The sequence below is a fragment of the Pseudorca crassidens genome, chromosome 12 (assembly GCF_039906515.1).
Source record: "Pseudorca crassidens isolate mPseCra1 chromosome 12, mPseCra1.hap1, whole genome shotgun sequence".
Lineage (NCBI taxonomy): Eukaryota > Metazoa > Chordata > Mammalia > Artiodactyla > Delphinidae > Pseudorca > Pseudorca crassidens.
Genome location: NC_090307.1, coordinates 84,313,264 through 84,334,200, shown reverse-complemented (window position 1 = coordinate 84,334,200; position 20,937 = coordinate 84,313,264). Strand labels below are relative to the sequence as shown.

General features: G+C 45.1%; 1 protein-coding gene across 3 annotated transcripts in view; it reads right to left on the bottom strand.

Annotated features, from left to right (window-relative positions):
* The window catches only part of TMEM120B (transmembrane protein 120B), a 62,307-nt gene that overhangs the window by 16,274 nt on the left and 25,096 nt on the right, over positions 1 to 20,937 (bottom strand). For all 3 annotated transcript variants that reach the window (XM_067700948.1, XM_067700947.1, XM_067700950.1), the window contains 4 exons: positions 11,294 to 11,412; positions 9,394 to 9,510; positions 5,212 to 5,271; positions 4,494 to 4,589 (listed from right to left, as the gene is read on the bottom strand). In XM_067700948.1, the coding sequence (XP_067557049.1) occupies positions 4,494 to 4,589; positions 5,212 to 5,271; positions 9,394 to 9,510; positions 11,294 to 11,412 (392 nt within the window). The remainder of the gene's footprint in view (positions 1 to 4,493; positions 4,590 to 5,211; positions 5,272 to 9,393; positions 9,511 to 11,293; positions 11,413 to 20,937) is intronic.

Sequence of the window (20,937 nt, the reverse complement as noted above, 5' to 3'; positions counted from 1 at the left end):
GAGAGTCTGTAAGAATGAAGATGAGAGACTCCTAATTACTTAAATGTGTAAAGTCCCCAAAGAAGAGATGACAGTTGAGTAGGGCCTTGAAGGTTAAATATACGGAAATGTGCTTTCATTAGTGTTGATAATAACTAAATTTGACCTGTTGAAATGGATACTTGTACCTATTATGCTCACTTATATTGTTCCACTTTTTATTTATTATTTACTTATTTATTTGTTATCTTTTGGCCACGCCGTGTGAGGCATGTGGGATCTTAATTCCCCGACCAGGGATCTAACCTGCGTGCCCTGCATTGGAAGTGTGGAGTTCTAACCACTGGACCGCCAGGGAAGTCCCATGCTCCGCTTTTTATTTTGTAGACAATTATAGCACAAATGCTACATATTGCATAAATGTGTATATTAAAATATCTGTTTAAATCTTAGACCAAATAATCAATTTGATATACTAAATGCTATCTTTAAAAAAGACATTGGAAGGTGTCTTTTAAGCTATGTGACCCTGTTTCATGGTCACAGATGACAGACTCTCAGCCCCGCTGAACCACTGCCTGCAGAGGTAGTCTCGGGAGGGTCAGGAACAGACTCTGGAGACACGGGGTCCGAGTTCCAATCCAGTCTCTGCCTCTTCCCAGCTGTGGGACCAAGGACAAGTCAGTGATTCTCCCGTGCCGTCACCTCCCCATCTGTGAAGTGGGGAGAGTCACAGCACCTCCCGGGTAAGCTGCTGTGAGCATCAGCTGAATTTAGAACAGTGCCTGCAGCCTAGGAAGAGCCATGGGTGTCCCCTGTCATAATAATTTGGGAAGCACCACAGGGCGCCCAGAGTCCAAGAAATGAGTCTCATATGCCTAACTCTGAGGAAATCAAAGGCCTACTTGACTTGAACAGGAAACAGGGGAGTGAAGATGGCCTCCCACTGCAGAGGGTCACTTAGATATCTCCAGACAGGAGGCAGCCCCAGAAGCGAGCGGTGGTTACCAGCATAGTTTCCACTGGTCCCTTCCTATATCAGTAAAGAGAGGAGTGAAAATAGTTTTATGGCCCTGGCACGTTAGGGACATGCTTGAGGTGCTGGTCTCAGTCTGCCCTGCCAAAGTGTTTGAGTTTCCTGTTGCTGCTGTAACAAATGAGCACATACTTAGTGGCTTAAAGGAACACATTTATTCTATTACAGTCCTGGAGGTCAGAGTCTGAAATAGGTCATCAGGTCAGAGCCGTGTTCCTTCTGGAGGTTCCAGGAGAGAATCCACTTCCTTGCCTTTTCCAGCTTCCAGAGGCCGCCCGCATTCCCTGTCTCATGGCCTCACATCACTCTGACCTCTGCTTCTGTCATCACATCTCCGACTCTGACCCTGCTACCTCCCACTTACTAGGACCCCTGTGATTACACTGGGTCGCCCGGATAATTCAGGAGAATCTCCCCATCTCAAGACTCTTAACTGAATCATCTGCAAAGATCTTCTGCCATGTAAGGTCACGCGTTCGCAGGTTCTGAGGACTGGAACACGCACATCTTTGGGGACCGTTATGCAACCTGACACACTAGGCGAACACTAACTACTGGGAACTTGCAACGCTGCAGGCATTTTACGTGGACGATCTCTCTGGACCCTTGAACAACCCCACAGGGCTGGCTCTCATGGCAGGTGCATGTACCCCACCCATTCCCATCTGCATGGCTTCCAACAGCCAGAACGTGCAACTCCTGGTGCGCCTAGAGGCTTTCTCAGGCCACCAGAGCTCACCCTGCTGGTGCCAGAGGCAGAGCAGGAGGGCAGGGGGATTAACACTCTCTGGGAGTCAATCCTTCCTAGACTGACAGCAGTCGGAGAATAAATACCACCTGCTCCTTCGCCCCTCGGGTGGGATAAGTGAGACACATCCTTCGCTGTCCCACAGTTCCCCAGCAGCACTGAACTCCAGGTGCCCACAGGATAACCCTTCCTTGTCTCACTTCCATTCCCCTACCAGTGTTTCCTAGGATCACCTCCCAAATAAACTATGGGCACTCAAATACTTGTCTTGTGGGGGTGGTTCCTTCTGGGGGAACCCAAACTAAGACAGTACTACTTCCCATTTTACAGATGAGGAAACAGGTTCAGAGATGAGCTGCCCATCCAGGCCCCCTCGCCTGCCCTATTTTTAACCCACAGAAGGCGTAGTGGGCTAAACAGTGTCCCCCCCCCCCGAAATTCATATCCACCCAGAACCTCAGAATATGACCTTATTGGGAAATAGGATCTTTGTAAATGTAATTTAGTTAAGATGAGGTCATACTGGGTTACTTTTTTTTTGGCCATGCCGCATGGCTTGCAGGATCTTAGTTCCCCGACCAGAGATTGAACCCGGGCCCTTAGCAGTGAAAGCGTGTTGTCTTAACCACTGGACCGCCAGGGAATTCCTGAGGTCATACCGGGTTAGGGTGAGCCCTAAATCCAACGACTGTGTCCTCATTAGAAGACCATGAGAGAGACACAGGGAAGATAGCCACATGACGACGGAGGCAGAGGCTGGAGTCAGTCTTGAACCAAGGGAACGCCAAGGACTGCCGGTCACCGTCAGAAGCTGGGAGAGGCAAAGGAGGATCCTCCCCTAGAGCCTTCAGGGCGAGCACGGCCCTGCCAACTGTGATTTCAACCTTGATTTCAGCCTTCTGGCCTCCAGAACTGTGAGAAAATATATTTCTATTGTTCTAAGCCACGCAGCTTGTGGTGCCTTGTTACGACAGCCCCAGGAAATGAATACAGAAAGGGATGGGAGACATGGAAATGCCAGGCCCTCAGTGAGCCTTAGATCTCGACAACACACCACAGGTTTGTCCTTTGAGGGCCCTAGAGGCCCCAGGGCAAGGCAATCTGGTTGCACATCAAGAACTTCTACCCCTTCCAGGGGGCATGTGAGCAGGCGTTACTGGCGTGAGCAGCCTTTGCCCTCCAGGGAAATGCGCCAGGCCTGAGGCAGCAGGCCGCCACGGGCCCAGGGCCTGAAAGAGCCTTTGTTTGGACACTCAAGTGGGCAGACCAGCAACTGGACTCCCAGCCAAGCGCCTGTCAGGAAATAAACCCTTGACACGTGGGCCAAATGCCCAAGCCACACTTGGGGAGAAAAGCCAGGGCCAGAGAGAGGAACGAAACCCCCGGGGCAGCGCAGCCTCAGCTCACTGGCCTCATCCTATGCTAACAGGGCAGCCGGCACTCTCAACCACAATGCTGGGTGCCTGGCACTGGGCAGAGCCACGCACTGTGTTAACACACTGAATTGTCATGACAACCCAGGGAGGCAGGGCCTGGTGTCATCCTCGTTTTACAGATGGGGAGACTGAGGCATCCAGAGGAAGCTGCCCATGGCAACAGCCAGTAAGTTTCAAAGCCAGGATTCAAACATGGGCAGTCTGTGGTCAATCTATTTCCTTCTTTCTTTTCTTCCTTTCTTTTTATTTCCTTCCTTCCTTCCTTCCTTTCTTTCTCCCCACCCTACCCCCCACTGCCTTTCTCTTTGTAACTTAGATATAATTCACATACCATAAAATTCACCCTTTTAAAGTATAAAACTCAGTGGTTTTCAGTATATTAACAGAGTTGTGCACCCATCACCACTATCTAATTCCAGAACATTCTCACCACTCCAAAATAAAAACCCATGTCGCCCTGAGCAGTCACTCCCCGTTTCCCCTCCCCCCAGCCCCTGACAACCACTAATCTGTTCTCTGTCTCTATGGTATCTGCCTATTCTGGACATTTCAAACAAATGGGTTCATATAGTAAGTGACCTTTCGCATCTGGCTTCTTTCACTCAGCATCATGTATTCAAGATTCATCCATGTTATAGCATGTGTCAGTACTTCATTCCTTTTTGTGGCCAAATAGTATTACATTGTATGGGTGGACCACTTGGGCTCTTTCTTAACTACTACGTTAAAAGGTCGCTTCAGCAGCCGTTTAGTAGATACTTGTTGGACAGATGTAGGGCAGACAGGACTGCTATTTCCCATAAGAAATGGTCCTTCCTGGGCTTCCCTGGTGGCACAGTGGTTAAGAATCCGCCTGCCAATGCAGGGGACACGGGTTCGAGCCCTGGTCCTGGAAGATCCCACATGCCGCGGAGCAACTAAACCCGTGCGCCACAACTACTGAGCCTGTGCTCTAGAGCCCGCGAGCCACAACTACTGAAGCCTATGCACCTAGAGCCCATGTGCCGCAACAAGAGAAGCCACCGCAATGAGAAGCCCGCGCACCGCAACAAAGAGTAGCCCCCGCTCGCCACAACTAAAGAAAGCCCGCGCGCAGCAACAAAGACCCAACGCAGCCAAAAATAAATATATTTAATTTTTTAAAAAATGAAAGAGAAAAAAAGAAATGGTCCTTCTTTACCCTACACCTTATCACACCAAATGCTGTAGATGCAAGAGAGACCTTGGATCCCTCTCTCATGGCCCTCTCCTCACCCCCGTATGCCCACACACACACACCACCACACCCCATCACCTGTAGTGAAGGATAAATCGACATGCCACAGCACCCAGGAGCAGGATGATGGTCAGGTAGAGCTTGAACTTCTCATACTCATCCTTGTAGGCAAATCTGCAGAGACAGACACCCCCAGGAAAGGTCACATAACTATAGCCCACCTGGGGGAAGGACCCTGACCCCATCAGATCTTGACCTGCTGATCACACTAAGGGAGAGACTTTGAATTAACGGTGATGATTAGTTAGGGAAAGAGGGCCAGTGTGCAAAGCTTCATGTCCCTGGACTCCTGGCTTAAGGTTCCAAGCCTGTGATGGGCAGGAAGCAGAGGTAGGGTCTCCTCCCCCAACCAGCTACTTCAGTGGAAAAGCCACGGCTCCATTTCCCCTGGTAACTGATGGATTTGGGGTGGACAGGACTGGACTGCCTACCTCCCAGGAGGAATGTGTGTAACAAGGCGTGGAACGGAGCAGGGGCCATTTCTCATGGGAAAGTGGCAGTCCTGTCCACCCCAGGTATTGACTCTGTGAAAGGAAGGAAGGAAACCTCCCCCAGGTGGTCTACCCACTGAGGAAGAGACCTCAGAGTCTCGTCCAAAAGACCAAAGCCAGACTCCCAACTGTGAATGTTTTTTTACTTATGCAAAAATACTAGCTTGGTCCCATTTCTCCTGAGTTGCAAGAGCAAGATGCCTGGATTCTGTAAAGCCAAGTGGAGGGTTGCCTGGGATACTTACTTGGCCTGGTTGCTGAGAAGGGTCACATTCACATTGCCGAGAACCAGATTTAAGTAGAGCCTGGAAGGAAAGACCTGTGAGGGTCACCATGTTAACAGCCCCAGGAGTGGTCCCCAACCAAAAATATCCAAGCTTAATAAGCATAGCACTGAGCACCGGATATTAGAAAACAGGGTGCTAAGCTCAGCAGTGAAAGCCTCACGTGGAGCGAGAATGAAAATGATTAAGTAGAGAACACGACAGCTGTGACATGACCTTCATGATTAACCCATTTCTCCCCATTTCAGCTGGCTTAGAGACCATATTTCCTAGCCTCCCTTGCAGCTAATGTGAGCACGTGACTAAGCTCCAGCCAATGAGGTGAAGGCATGTGTACAGTTTCTAGGTCAATTTAAAAAGGGTTCTTCCTAAGCATACAAATCTTAAGTATACAACATGATGAATTTTTATATATTTACATATCCATGTAACCAACACCCAGATCAAATAAAATGCTTCTAGCTCCAGGAGGTGCCCTCATGCCCCCTCCTGGTCAGTAAACCGCCCCCCCACCGCAAGGATGCCCACTGTTGTGTTAGCTTTCCCTGTTTCTGAACTTCACATAAATGTATACAATGTATTCTCTTTTATGTCTGGATTCTTTCCCTCAATAATAAGTCTGTGAGCTTCATCCACATTGTCTGCATCAGTGGTTCCTTCTTTCCCGTTGTGTATATTATTCTATGGAGTGGAGGTACCCAATGTAATTATTCATTCTACTGTTGGTGAACATTTGACCTGTTTTCAGTTTTTGGCTATTATGAATAGAGCTGCTGTGAATGTTTTATTTTTTTTTTTAACTTGAGATATATATATATATATATGAACAATGGAATACTACTCGGTCATAAAAATGAAATGTCATTGGCAGCAACATGGAAGGACCTAGAGATTATCATACTAAGTGAAGTAAGTCAGACAGAGAAAGACAAATATCATATGATATCACTTATACGTGGAAACTAAAATATGATACAAATGACCTTATTTACAAAACAGAAACAGACTCACAGACATAGAAAACAAACTTATGGTTACCAAAGGGGAAGGGGTGGGAGAGGAATAAATTAGGAGCTTGGGATTAGCAGATACAAACTACTGTATATAAAATAGATAAACAATAAGGTCCTACTGTATAGCACAAGGAACTATATTCAATATCTTGTAATAACCTATAATGGAAAAGAATATGAGAGAATATACAAATGTGTGTGTATAAAAATGAATCACTTTGCTGTACACCAGAAACTAACACAACATTGTAAATCAACTATACTGCAATAAAAAAAATTATGATTATATTATGTACATATGTGTGTATATACATATATATTTTCATCCCCCACTTCCTTCTAGAATGTAAGCTTTGAAAACGCAGAAACTTTGACTTATTCGGAGCTTTATCCACTGTACATAGAATGGTGCTGGGCACAAAGGAGATGCTCATGAAACTTGTTGAATAAAATAAATATTAAAAAAAATTTTAAAAATAAAGTATGCAACTTAGTGGTAATCATTTTGTAATGTACAGAAATATCAACTCACTATGTGTACCTGGAACTAAAAAAAAAATAAATAAATAATAAAGTGAGCTCATAAAAAATTTTTTAATTAAAAATAAATTATAGGGCTTCCCTGGTGGCACAGTGGTTGAGAGTCCGCCTGCCGATGCAGGGGACGCGGGTTCGTGCCCCGGTCCGGGAAGATCCCACATGCTGCGGAGCGGCTGCGCCTGTGAGCCATGGCCGCTGAGCCTGCGCGTCCGGAGCCTGTGCTCCGCGACGGGAGAGGCCACAGCGGTGAGAGGCCCGCGTACCGCAAAATAAATAAATAAATAAATAAATAAATAAATAAATTATACAATTTAATGGTTTCTGATATATTTATAATGTTGTGCAACGATCAGCATCACCTAATCCCAGAACATTTTCATCACCCCCAAAAGAAAGCCCATACCCACTATCAGCACATTCACGACTCCCCCCAGCCCCTGGCAACCACTAATCTACATTGCATCTGTATGGATTTGTCTATCCTGGACATTTCGTATAAATGGACTCATGCAATATGCAGCCTTTTGTGTCTAGCTTCCTTGCTGTGAACATTCAGCACCCATTTCCACCATACACACACACACACACACACACCCAGGAGTGGAATTTCTGGGTCGTATGGTATGTATGTGTTTGGCTTCAGTAGGAAATGGCAAACATTTTTGTAAAAAGGGATCTGCTTGCCCTCTGCTGCCTGACTCTTCCCTGTTTCCTGAAAATGAGATGGTGTGAGCCAGCTTTGGCCATGTAGCTGAGGACAACTCCCCAAGCGGGGGTGAAGTAGTAAGTTGGAAAAGGACCCTGAGTCCCTAGGTGACCTTGGGAGCCCACCACTCTCGGCCTTCAGGAGTCCACTCACCTCTGGACTGTTGTGTGTAAGAGACAAAAACCACGCATGTTTGAGCCATTGTGCCATTAGGCTTCTGTTACAATAGCCTGTACTCTAACACACTAATAAAGGTGCAAATAAAGGGTTATGAGATCTCAGGGGAAGAAGGGTTAATTTCACAGAAGGAGAGAGAGGGGGTTGGAAAGGCTTCACTGAGGTGGTAACATGTGAACTGGGCTTTGAAGGATGAGTAGAAGTTTGAGAGGAGAAAAGGGAACAGGAAAGCCTTCTTTCTAGCTATGAGTAAATTCTAGGGGCATTTCCCGTCTGGTGTACCTGGAGCAGAGGTGTGAAAAGACCATCCATTTTTCCCACCTAACATATAGTCCCCACTTCCTAGAAGGGCAGTACAATTTCCCTTCAGAGAATCACTTTTCCCCTAGGCTCTAGGGTAAGGCACATGACCCAGGTTCAGCTAAGGTGGTGCAACTTCCCGATTGGGTCAATAACGATCATGTGACACAATCTAGGCCAATAAGAATCAGTAACAGGACGTTTCCCAGAACTACTAAAGAACAAAGAGGCATTCTCTACTGGATTTGCTAAGTGGGTAGGATGCAAACCCAGAGCTGCTGGGGCTAGCTTGTAGAGAAAGCCTGCCTAAGAATAAAACTCATACACTGGAAAAGAGAGTAAAAAGAAAGCTAAATGAGAGACACAGCCTAACAGTATCATTTGAGCAGCAGGATCCAGCCATACCTATAGATACACCTGGACTTTACAGTTACAAGAGCCAATAAATCCCCTATTTTTAATTAAGCAACTCTGAGTTGGGTTTTCTGTCATTTACAGTCCAAGGACTCCTGACTAATGTTAACATGCACAGAGGACTAGGGAGATTGGAGCTGGGAAAGTGGATCTGAGCCACACTCTAAAAGAAGGTTATGCTGTTTCATTCTGTAGAAAGCTATCGCCACCCAAAGCCTAGAGTTTTTAACCAAATACAGCAAAAAAGAAGACAAGAGGAAGGGCTCTGGTAGAAGGCTCTGACTTAGGGCTAGGCCAAACCAGGAAGAAAGTCAGGGTGCTTCCCAGGACGTACTTTTAGCTGCCCACATCAAGTCATGATACAATATTGCAAGGATCTCTCTCTGGAACAGGGTGGCGGTGATGTCACTTGGAAGGAGATGGGACTTCTCTGAAGGAGGAAGATGGAAAGAACACAAGCTCTAGAGTCAGAATGTCTAGTGTTCACATCCTGGCTCAGTCACACCCGGTCTGAGCCACCTGGGCAAGATATTCCCTAATGTCTCTTCTCTGAACCTTGAAGGATGCGGATTCATGGACCTGACTCACCAGGTTGTTGAGGATGAAGTGAGTGACATCAGGAGAGCCCCCAGCACGATGCAAGGCATACAGCACGCTCTCCATAAATGTTTGTTCTCTTAAGAGAGAACACCTTTCCTCTGGACCCCAGGTGGCATCAGGAACGTGGCAGATCCCGGGAACCAGATCTTTCATCTTGTTCCTTGAAAAAGCCCTTCCAGGAATGTCACTACCACACGGGAGGGGCTGAGGTCCCCTCCTGGGTCCATGGAGAGATGTGTAAGGAAGGTTCCTTCTCTTTCCTGCCCTTGTTCCCTCCTTTTCACCTCCAACTCAAGCCCCAACAGGGAGGCAGGAGTCACACAGACCAGGTGCTCCAGGCCGGGGCATCTGCCCACAGCGCTGGGGGTTGGGGAGTAGGTCCCCAGCTCCTACCCGTTCTTCTTGGGCAGGTAGGCCTCCATGTCAAAGAAGACGTTCTGCCGCTCCTTGACGTTGGCGCCCAACTGCTGAATGAGCTCTGCCTCCTCCCGACTGGTGTGGCGCTTGTACCTGTGGTCAGAGGTGTGGGCGTAAAGAGAAGCAGGGGCGTTACACAGACTGCAGGAAGAATCTGGAAACTCTGGGTACCGCCCTCCCATCTTGCCATCACAATGCTTCTCACAACCTCAGTCCTCCACCTGTATTCTCTGCGTTTGATGCTGACTCCCTGCTAGTCTTGTGACCTTGGGAATGTCCTTCAACCTCTCTGCCTTATTTTCCATACCTCAAACACAGGGATACATCCCATCAGTCTTACCTTATAGACAATATCAATGTGAGAATAAAGTGAATAAGTGCAATGTTAAGCATTTAGAATACCGGACACAAAGTACAAGTTCAATGGATATCTACTGGCAGTACTACTTTCCAGGCTACTCTATAGGAACAACCTGAAGATTACTAAGAGTACAGACAGGAAGGATGCTTTGAAAGTATAATCAGTCAACCAACCAAGGTCTGACTGTTATTCTTTGGTGACACTTAATCTCAAAACCAGGAAAGCAAGTCATAGACACTCTCAGAATAGCAGGGCTCCTTGGTGTAAGAACATAACTCACGGGTCAACCTTCTAACTCAGTGGTTCTCAACTGGGGAAACCTGGGATGAGAGCACTTCCCAAACCATGAAGACACTGTCTGGGAACATTTTGGTTGTCAAGACAGGGGTAGAGGGTTCTACTGGCATCTAGTGGGTAGAAGCCAGGGATGCTGCTAAACGTCCGACCATGCACAGGACAGCCCCCAACAGCAAAGAATTATCAATAGTGCCACGACTGAAAAATCCTAGACAGATGAAAGACTCTTGAGTCCTGTCATCAGTAAGATGTGTTTTTCCAAGGGTGGTGATGTCATTACATGGAACCATCCACACTCTACACCATGACTAATGGGCCTCCATTTCCAAAATGGTCAGTCAAGGATAGGGGTATAATCAGTAACCGTCCCAAAAACTGTCCACCAGGGAAAGGAAGAATTGACCAGGATTCCAGAATTGTCACAAACTCTGGAATGGAGGCCCAGCTAAGTGACCTGGGACGAGCCACTCAGAGCATGTTTTCCTGCCTCCCTGGGGGGGGGTCACAGTATCCAGTGGACGCCTTCACCTGCAGGGGATGAGAGCACTTCTCAAGCCGTGAAGACACGGGATTAGGAAGTGAACAGGTGATCCTGGCCTCAGGAACTGAACTAAGTCATGAGCTCAAGCATATCCCCACCAGGGATGCCAGACTTCTCACCCCCTCCACCAGAGAGCCCAGTGAGGAGTGAGCTCCCACACCCATGAGAAGGATACTTGCTATTTACCTGCCCAGTAGGACTTATTAGAACACCTTTCCTCTGGGGAACTATGCCTCATCCTCGCCCCATCCCGTATGGTTCAAGTAGGGCTGTCCCACCCCCCAGGTCCATAAAGTGAACATATGACCAAGTCTTGTCCAACCAGAGTCTCAATGACTGGTTTGCAGACGGGTACGTGACCAATTCCAGCCAAGTTCTGGGATCATGCCCAGAACTTCTGCTGGTGTGGCCGAGCCAGGAGGAAGAAAGGCTGGAGGATAAAAGCCTGGCACTGCTGGTGGCCATCTCAGTGACCATCTCAGCCAAAGTAAAGCCAACCTAGAGGAAGGCAGAATTTAGAGGAAAAAAACAGATTCCTAAAAACACCCTTTGACCCCTGGATCCAGTGATGCCTGAAGCCACTCCTGGTTTTTTCCATTAAAATTTCCATTCTCTGCTCAAGCCGGGCCAGTTTTGAGTTGGGATTCAGGGGAGCCTTTGAGTTGCAGCCAGCCTACCTCTGGAGCGTGCGCTTCAGGTCCTTCAGTCGTGTCTTCTGCTTGCTGATGGAGCTGCTGCACGAAGTCTGGAGTGCGGTCAGCTCCTCCAGCTTCTGCCTGTAGATCCTGTGAATATCCTAAGGGACGGAGCAGCCCAGGTAGCGTGTGCAGGAGGACATAATGGGGTCATTTTTCAGTTTGCTTGTGTCTGGGGATGTGACTACAGCAATCACAGTTTCACAGTTAAGATGATACAACTATGGATACCAAGGGAGAAAGGGGTGGGGTGGGAGGAACTGGGAGACTGGGATAGACACTTACACATTACTGATACTACGTATAAAATAGACAACTGATGGGAACATACTGTAGAGCACAGGGAACTCTACCTACTACACTGTGGTAACGTAAATGGGAGGGAAGTCCAAAAGGGAGGGAACATCTGTATGTGTATGGCTGATTCATTTTGTTGGGCAGTGCAAGCTAATGCAACATTGTAAAGCCACCATACTCCAATAAAATTAATTTTTAAAAAAGAGAGAGAAAAAAAAGATGATACAACTACACCTATCAAAGATGTGGCTTATAAAATTGGGACTGGATTTGGGGAAGGCAGCACAGCACAGCACAGCATTTCTGTTATAAGGAACTACTGTTTTTTCCTGTGCAGGTTCCATCCTTCCTGATGGGAACAGCAACCAAATATGCCTTTGAGAGGTCAGCCACCTCTTGTCAAGTTTTAATCCAGATGGTTTGAGTAGAGCTAACAGTTCCCATGCCAAGAGTGGTCATGTGATCCAGGCCTGGCCAATCAGTATCCTCCAATCCCCTGGCAACTGATTGGTTCAGAGGTGGATACATGACTCAAACTGAGCCAATGAGAGTCAGCCCTGGGACTTTTACCTAGAAGTATTGGTTTAGTGATGCCTTCTTTCTCCTGGGTTTGCTAATCTGGTAGAAGGTACACCTGGGGCTGCTGAGTGGAGAGAGCCTGCCTAAGAATGAAGCCAAACGGAAAACAGAATTGAGACATGGTAAGAGACAGCATTCTCATAGCACCATTTCAGCCCCTGGATCTAACTGAGTCTGAATGTAATGCTACCTGATACTCTTAGTTACATGAATTAATAAATTTCTTTCCAGTTAGTCCAGTTTGAGTTGGGTTTTTGATCCTGGCAATGAAGAGAGCTCTTGCTAAGTCAACTAAGAAAAGGACACACCTCTTCCCTTAAAGCCAACCCTCCTTACCCCAGGCACAGTCACTCCAATACACTCAACATCTCATTCCTGGAAATAACCATTCAGGGCCATAAGGCCAGAGGAAATACAAGAGACTTCACCCCAATGCAGGGAGAATGGAACACAGTAATTTCTCGACATTGCTGCCACAGCACACCTCCCCCCAAATAATGCCATATGCAGGGAAACGACCAGTTTCTTCTAGAGTTTGATAATCTAAGACAAATACCAACAATCTGGAGAAAACAATATGGGGGATGGGGACCATAAAATTAAAAACAATAATGCAATGAACATATTTAAAGTGGCTGTTTGCTTGGGTGGTAGAGAATTGTATTAGCAGAGAGACAGAGAAAAAGAGGACGGTCAGACAGGGAGGCCACAGCCTAAACTCTCATGTCTGTCAAGCAGGTTCCTAGATATGAAGGTTAAACCAGAAAATAAGGAAAAAGTGAAGGCCCAGAAGTGAACAGATAGCAATTCAGAGCCACATGGAAGAACGCTGTGAGCAAGACCCCCTTGGCCCCCAGAAGAGAGGGCTCAGTCCCCTGGACTTATACAGTTTCCTCACTCCTTCCCGGGCCCCAAGAGAGGAAAACTGTGTCTCTTTTTTAATTTAACTTTTTATTTTTAAATAATCTCAAACTTCCAGGAAATTCCCTGGCAGTCCAGTGGTTAGGATACGGTGTTTCCACTTCAGGGGGCCTGGGTTCGATCCCTGATCAGAGAACTAAGATTCCACAAGCCGCGTGACGTGGCCAAAAAATTTAAAATAAAATAAATAATCTCAAACTTCCAAAAGAATTGTAAGAGTACAAAGAACTCCCCTATACCTTTCGCCCAGATTGACCAACTGTTAGCATTATGACATATTTGCTTTATTCCCATGTGTGTGTGCGTTTATGTGTGTTGGGTGTATTCTTTTTCTATATCAGGTAACAGTAAACTACAGCCCACGGGCCAAATCTGGCCCCCTGATTTTGTATGGGCAGTAAGCTAGAAATAATTTTTGCCTGGTTGGAAAAGATCAAAAGAAGAATACTTCGTGACACGTGAAAAGTACATGAAATTGAAACTTCGGTATCCATAAATAAACTTCACTGGAGCACGGTCCTGCCCATTCATTTATATATTGTCTGTGACATCACAGCAGCATAGCAAGAGTAGTGTGACAGAGACCACATGGCCCGCAAAGCCCAGAATCCTCACTACTTGACCTTCTTGCCAAAAGAGTTTGTCTACTCCTGTTCTAAACCATTTGGGAGTTAGTTGCAGACAACAGGCTTCTTTACTCCTAAATACTTTAGTGCATATTTCCTAAGGACATGACATTCTCTTATACATTCAGTTATCAAATACAGAAAATATAACTTTGATACAATACAATACTATCACCTCCAATACCATCCAAATTCAAATTCAAATTTGGATGCTAACTATCTCTTGAAGGCAATTTCCCCCCAGACCTGGACCCGATTCAGTTTGATGCCCTGTATTACTATTCATATCACTTTGGTCTCCTTTAGTCTAGACCAGCTTCTCAACTTCCGTCTTTTGTGACATCGGCATTTTTAAAGAGTTCGGTCCAGTTGTTCTGGAGAATGTCCCTCCACCTTGGTTTGTCTGATATTTCCTCATGATTGAATTTTAGTTATGCACCTGGGACAGAAATGCCAGTAAAGTGACGCTGGGCCCTCAGCGTCTCCCATCAGGAGGGACGTGGTGTCTGTGATGTTAACTTTGATTGCTTGGGAGAGGTGGTGTCCACCTGTCTTCTCCACTGTACAGTGACCAGCTTTCTACCTGTAATTAATAAGTAATCTGTACAGAGAGAGGCTTCAGTGCCAAAACAGTCCTCAATGTTCAACCAATATTTGCTGGTAACAAAGGAAACCCTCCAGAACTGGACGAGGAGGATGGGGGCAGAGAGACCCCCCAACTAAGCAGCCTTTGAGAATGTGGGGTCTTTGGACTGAGAGTCCCCAGCAATGCCAGCTGGGCCATGCCACCTCCTGGCACTCTTTGGTGTTGGGTCCCACCACAGCACGAGAAGACCAAGACTGAAACATCGGCAGCCCGATGCTTACCAGGCCTTCAGTTTAAATTAATATTTAATTTCACAAGTAAACATGAAGACATCATCCTCGTTAAAAATTAAAACACTGCAGCTATGGCTAGAGTCGGCTTTGAATATACCCCTATCCTGTCTTCTCCCACTTCTCCAGAAGTAACCACTGTTACCAGTTTCTTCTAGATCTTTTTCTATGTATTCTTCCAGACTGTATGTATCTATGTATTTCTATATTCCACATAGACCTATTTCTATATACACACACTTAACTATGTATACATATATATGAAAAATACACACTGTTGCAAAAACTAATTGCCCCTAATACTTATTCTCCTTTGCATCCTTTTAATAACAAGACCCTACTGAGTGGTAGCCAGGCATGTGGCTGTCCAGCTACAGACATTTCCCAGCCTCCCTTGCAGCTAGGTGTAGCAATATGACCAAGAGTTAGCCACTGGGTTGCAAGCAGAAGTGATGTAAGTTCTGAACCACATTTTTTTTTTAACCATTACACCTGCCATTTCTAGCTATTCAGTTTTCACATGTCAAGCCAACATTTTCTGCCAAGAATAACTGAACCACATTTTTATAAGGAATGGCTCGCCCTCCGCTCTCTCTTTCCCTGGCTGGCATATGGCAACAATGGATCCAGTTACCTTGAAACCAGAGATGGAAGCCACATAATACAAATGACAAAGCCCACTGTGCCCTCCTCAGCCAAACGAACCTGGATCCCGGGTGACCTCATGTGACAGGGCTTCCCACCTGTGACTGTTTTACAACAAGACCACCAAGGCTTTAGCACTCCTCACATAGAGAAGTGGGTTCTCTGTTCCCTCTCATTAAAAGTAGGCTTATGGCTGATTTGACCAATAAAATATGTCAAAATTACCCAAAAAGCAAACAATCTGATTAAAAAATGGGCAGAAGATCTGAATAGACATTTTTCCAAAGAAGCCATACAGATAGCCAACAGGCACATGAAAAGATGCTCAACACTGCTAATCATCAAATAAATGCAAATCAAAACCACAGGGAGATATCATCTCACACCTGTCAGAATGGCTGTCATCAAAAAAGACCACAATTAACAAATGTTGGCGAGGATGTAGAGAAAAGAGAACCCCTGTGCACTGTTGGTGGGAATGTAAATTGGTGCAGCCACTGCGGAAACAGTATGGAGGTTCCTCAAAAAACTAAAAATAGAACTACCACATGATCCAGCAATTCCACTCCTGGGTATATATCTGAAGAAAATGAAAACACTAATTAAAAAAGATATAGGCACAGCAGCATTATTTACAATAACCAAGATATGGAGGCAACCTAAATGTCCGTCAACAGACAAATGGATAAAGCTGTGGTATATATATATATACAGTGGAATACTACTCAGCCATAACAAAGAATGAAATTTTGCCATTTTCAACAACATGGATGGACTTGGAGGGTATTATGCTTAGTGAAATAAGTGAGACAGAGAAAGACAAACATGGTATGATATCATTTATATGTGGAATCTTAAAAAAATAAAACTAGTGAATATAACAAGAACAGACTCACAGATACAGAGAACACACTAGTGGTTACCAGTGGGAAGAGAGAAGGGGGAGATGGGCATGATAAGAGTAGGGGATTAAGAGGTACAAACTGCTATGCATAAAATAAATAAGTTACAAGGATATATTCTAGTAGAGAATGGACTTGAGGACACGGGGAGGGGGAAGGGTAAGCTGGGACGAAGTGAGAGAGTGGCATGGACTTACATGTACTACCAAATGTAAAATAGATAGCTAGTGGGGCAGCCGCATAACACAGGGAGATCAGCTTGGTGCTTTGTGACCACCTAGACGGTGGGATAGGGACGGTGGGAGGGAGATGAAAGAGGGAGGAGATATGGGGATATATGTATATGTATAGCTGATTCACTTTGTTATAAAGCAGAAACCGACACACCACTGTAAAGCAATTATACTCCAATAGAGATGTTTTAAAAAAAAAGGATATACTGTACAACACAGGGAATACAGCCAACATTTTATCATAAGCATAAGTGAAATATAACCTTTAAAAATTGTGAACCACTAGGCACTTCCCTGGTGGCTCAGTGGTTAAGAATCCGCCTGCCACAAAAACAGAAATATACATCAATGGAACAGGAGAGAAAGCCCAGAGATAAACCCACGCACATATGGTCACCTCATCTTTGATAAAGGAGGCAAGAATATACACTGGAGAAAAGACAGCCTCTTCAATAAGTGGTGCTGGGAAAGCTGGAGAGCTCCATGTAAAAGAATGAAATTAGAACATTCCCTAACACCATACACAAAAATAAACTCAAAATAGATTAAAGACCTAAATGTAAGGCCAGACACTATAAAACTCTTAGAGGAAAACATAGGCAGAACACTCTATGACATAAATCACAGCAAGATCCTTTTTGACCCACCTCCTAGAGAAATGGAAATAAAAACAAAAATAAACAAATGGGACCTAATGAAACTTAAAAGCTTTTGCACAGCAAAGGAAATCATAAACAAGACAAAAGGACAACCCTCAGAATGGGAGAAAATATTTGCAAATGAAGCAACTGACAAAGGATTAATCTCCAAAATATACAAGCAGCTCACGCAGCTCAATATCAAAAAAACGAACAACCCAATCCAAAAATGGGCAGAAGACCTAAATAGACATTTCTCCAAAGTAGACATATAGATTGCCAACAAACACATAAAAGGATGCTCAATATCACTAATCATTAGAGAAATGCAAATCAAAACTACAGTGAGGTATCACCTCACACCAGTCAGAATGGCCATCATCAAAAAATCTACAAACAACAAATGCTGGAGAGGGTGTGGAGAAAAGGGAACCCTCTTGCACTGCTGGTGGGAATGTAAATTGATACAGCCACTATGGAGAACAGTATGGAGGTGCCTTAAAAAACTAAGAATAGAACTACCATATATGACCCAGCAATCCCGCTACTGTGCATATACCCTGAGAAAACCATAATTCAAAAAGAGTCATGTACCACAATGTTCATTGCAGCTCTATTTACAATAGCCAGGACATGGAAGCAACCTAAGTGTCCATCAACAGATGAATGGATAAAGAAGATGTGGCATATATATACAATGGAATATTACTCAGCCATAAAAAGAAACGAAATTGAGTTATTTGTAGTGAGGTGGATGGATCTAGAGTCTGACATACAGAGTGAAGTAAGTCAGAAAAAGAAAAACAAATACCATACGCTAACACATATATATGGAATCTAAAAAAAAAAAAAGATTCTGAAGAACCTAGGGGCCAGACAGGAATAAAGACGCAGACGTAGAGAATGGACTTGAGGACGCGGGGAGGGGGAAGGGTAAGCTGGGAAGAAGTGAGAGAGTGGCATTGACATATATACACTACCAAATGTAAAACAGATAGCTAGTGGGAAGCAGCCACATGGCACAGGGAGATCAGCTCGGTGCTTTGTGACCACCTAGAGGGGTGGGATAAGGAGGGTGGGAGGGAGACGCAAGAGGGAGGGGATATGGGAATATATGTATGCATATCACTGATTCACGTTGTTTTACAGCAGAAACTAACACAACAATGTAAAGCAATTATCCTCCAATAAAGATGTTAAAAAAAAAAAAAAGGAATCCACCTGCCAATGCAGGGGACGCAGGTTTGAGCCCTGGTCCAGGAAGATCCCACATGCCGCGGAACAACTAAGCCTGTGCACCACAACTACTGAGCCTGCGCGCTAGAGCCCGTGAGCTACAACTACTGAAGCCCACGCGCCTGGAGCCCATGCTCCACCACAAGAGAAGTCACCACAATGAGAAGCCCACGCACCACAACAAATAGTACCCACCGCTCACCGCAACTAGAGAAAGCCTGTGCACAGCAATGAAGACCCAACGTAACCAAATAAATAAATAAATAAATTTATTTTAAAGAAAGTTGTGAACCACTATATTGTACACCTGAAACATATAGTACTGTTAAGTCAACTATACCTCAATTTTTTTTAAATGGCAGAAGTGACACTATACAATTTCTGAGAAAAAGTCACGGAAGGCCACGTAGCTTCTGCCTTATTTGCTGGAACACAAGCTCTTGGAACAAAATGTTCAACTACCCTGGGGCCACCATGCTGCATGGAAACCCTAACCACATAGAGAAGTCACATGGAGGCAGTCTGATCAATAGCCCCAACTAAGACAAACCTTGTTATTCCAGCTCAGGTCCCAGACATGAGGGTCAAGAAACCTCCAGATGATTCCAGCCCCAGCCATGTGAGTTACTCCCAGCCATTCACGTCTTCCCAGCTAAGGCCACTGACCTCATGGAGCACCGTCAAGCCATCCCCACCATGCCCTGCCTAAACTCCTGACCCACAGACTCTGTGAGCAAAATGCAATAACTGTTGCTTTATGCAGCAACAGATAACTGGAACACCACTCACCCTGGACCACATCCCACTCTGAACTGTTATGCGAGAAAGAAAGAAGCTACCTCATTTAAACCCTTTTATTAGGATACCTCTTTGCTACAGCAGCATAGCTTATACCCTAAAGCACATACTTCTGATTTTTTAAAATATATTAACAGTATCAGAATATAGATATGATTTCACAACTTTCTTTTCTCACTCAACAATATGTCTTATAGATCTACCCACATAAGAATATATAGATGTATTTCATTTTTTTTAGACCTGTGCAGTACTTCATGCTGTGGACATACAATAGTTTATTTAGCCATTTTCCTATCACTGGGTGTTTAGGTTGTTTCCAGTCTCTGACTATAACCGACAATGCAGCACTGAATAATATCCTTGCACTGTCTCTCTGGGGAAATGTGCAAGTGTCTCTGGGGAAGAGAAGTAGAATTGCTGGGTCACAGGGTACAGGCTTGATTTTAGTTTTAACAGATCTTGGCAAATTGCCTGCAAAGTGACTGTGACAATTTACACTCCCACCCACAGCATATGACAGCTGTCCTCCACACCTCACCAAGCAACACTCACTGCTATCCCGACTTTTTTTTTTTTTTGGTCACCCTGCAAGGCCTACGGGATCCTAGTTCCCTGACCAGGGACCGAACCTGTGCCCTCTGCAGTGAGAGCACAGAGTCCCAACCACTGCACTGCCAGGGAATTCCCCCCACTGACTTTCTTAAGGGCACTTTTCCGATGCTTCACTGGTGATATTTTCTGCCCAATCCTAAGGCATCAGACTGAGTAGGGATAGGAAGTCCATGGCCCTTCCCATAATTTTGTCCCTTGGCACATACAATCATTCCTGATCCCTAAGAGTTCTCAGTCTCTCTCTCTGCCATTGGCTAGAACCACTTCCCAAGGGAGATCTGATACTGGAGACCACACGTCCAGTCCACCCTGCCCTCGGCTCCAGGCTCAGGATTTGCCAGTCTTGAGGACAACGTGGGGTCTGGGGGGCTGGAAACAAGGCCCTTAGTGTGACACGCTCTCCATCCCCAGGGCACTCCTTGCCCACGCCCAGTCTCTGCTGATTCTACCTCATGCCAGTCCCACAAGCAGCAGGAAAGATTATCAACTCATTTCTTGGATTCTAAATTTTTTCCAGACCTGCTGTCTCTCAGTCTTTTTTCAACTGTGGCAAAAATATATAACATAAAATTTACCATGTTAATCATTAAATTAAAAAAAATTTTCTACTTGTAACAAAATACACATAAAATTTACCATCTTAACCATTTTATGTGTACAACTCAGTGGCATCTAATATGCTCACATCACTGAGTAACCATTACCACCATCCATCTCCAGAACTTTTTCATCATTGCAACTGAAACTCCAAACCTGTCACACAATAATTCAATTTCCTGTTCCCCCCCCAGCCCCTGGCAACCACCACTCTACTTTCTAGTTCTATGAATTTGACTCCTCTAGGTATAAGTTGAATCATACAGTATTTATACTTTTTGTGCCTGACTTATTTAGACATATCATCATGGCTCCAAGGTCCATCCAAATTGCAGCATGTGGCAGAATTTCCTTCCTTTTTAAGGCTGAACAATATCCTGCAGTATGTATATACCACATTTTATCCACTCATCTGTTGATGAACACCTGGGTTGCTTCCATCTTTTGGATATTGTGAATAGTGTTACTATGAACACGGGTGGATAAATATTTGTTCGAGTCCCTCCTTTTAATTCTTTTGAGTATATAATCAGAAGTAGAATTTCTGGATCATAAGGTAATCCATGTTTAACTTTTTCAAGGAACTGCCATACCGTTTTCCAGAGAGGCTGTACCATTTTACAACAGCTGTCTCTTTTTTTTTTTTTTGGCTGCGCTGGGTCT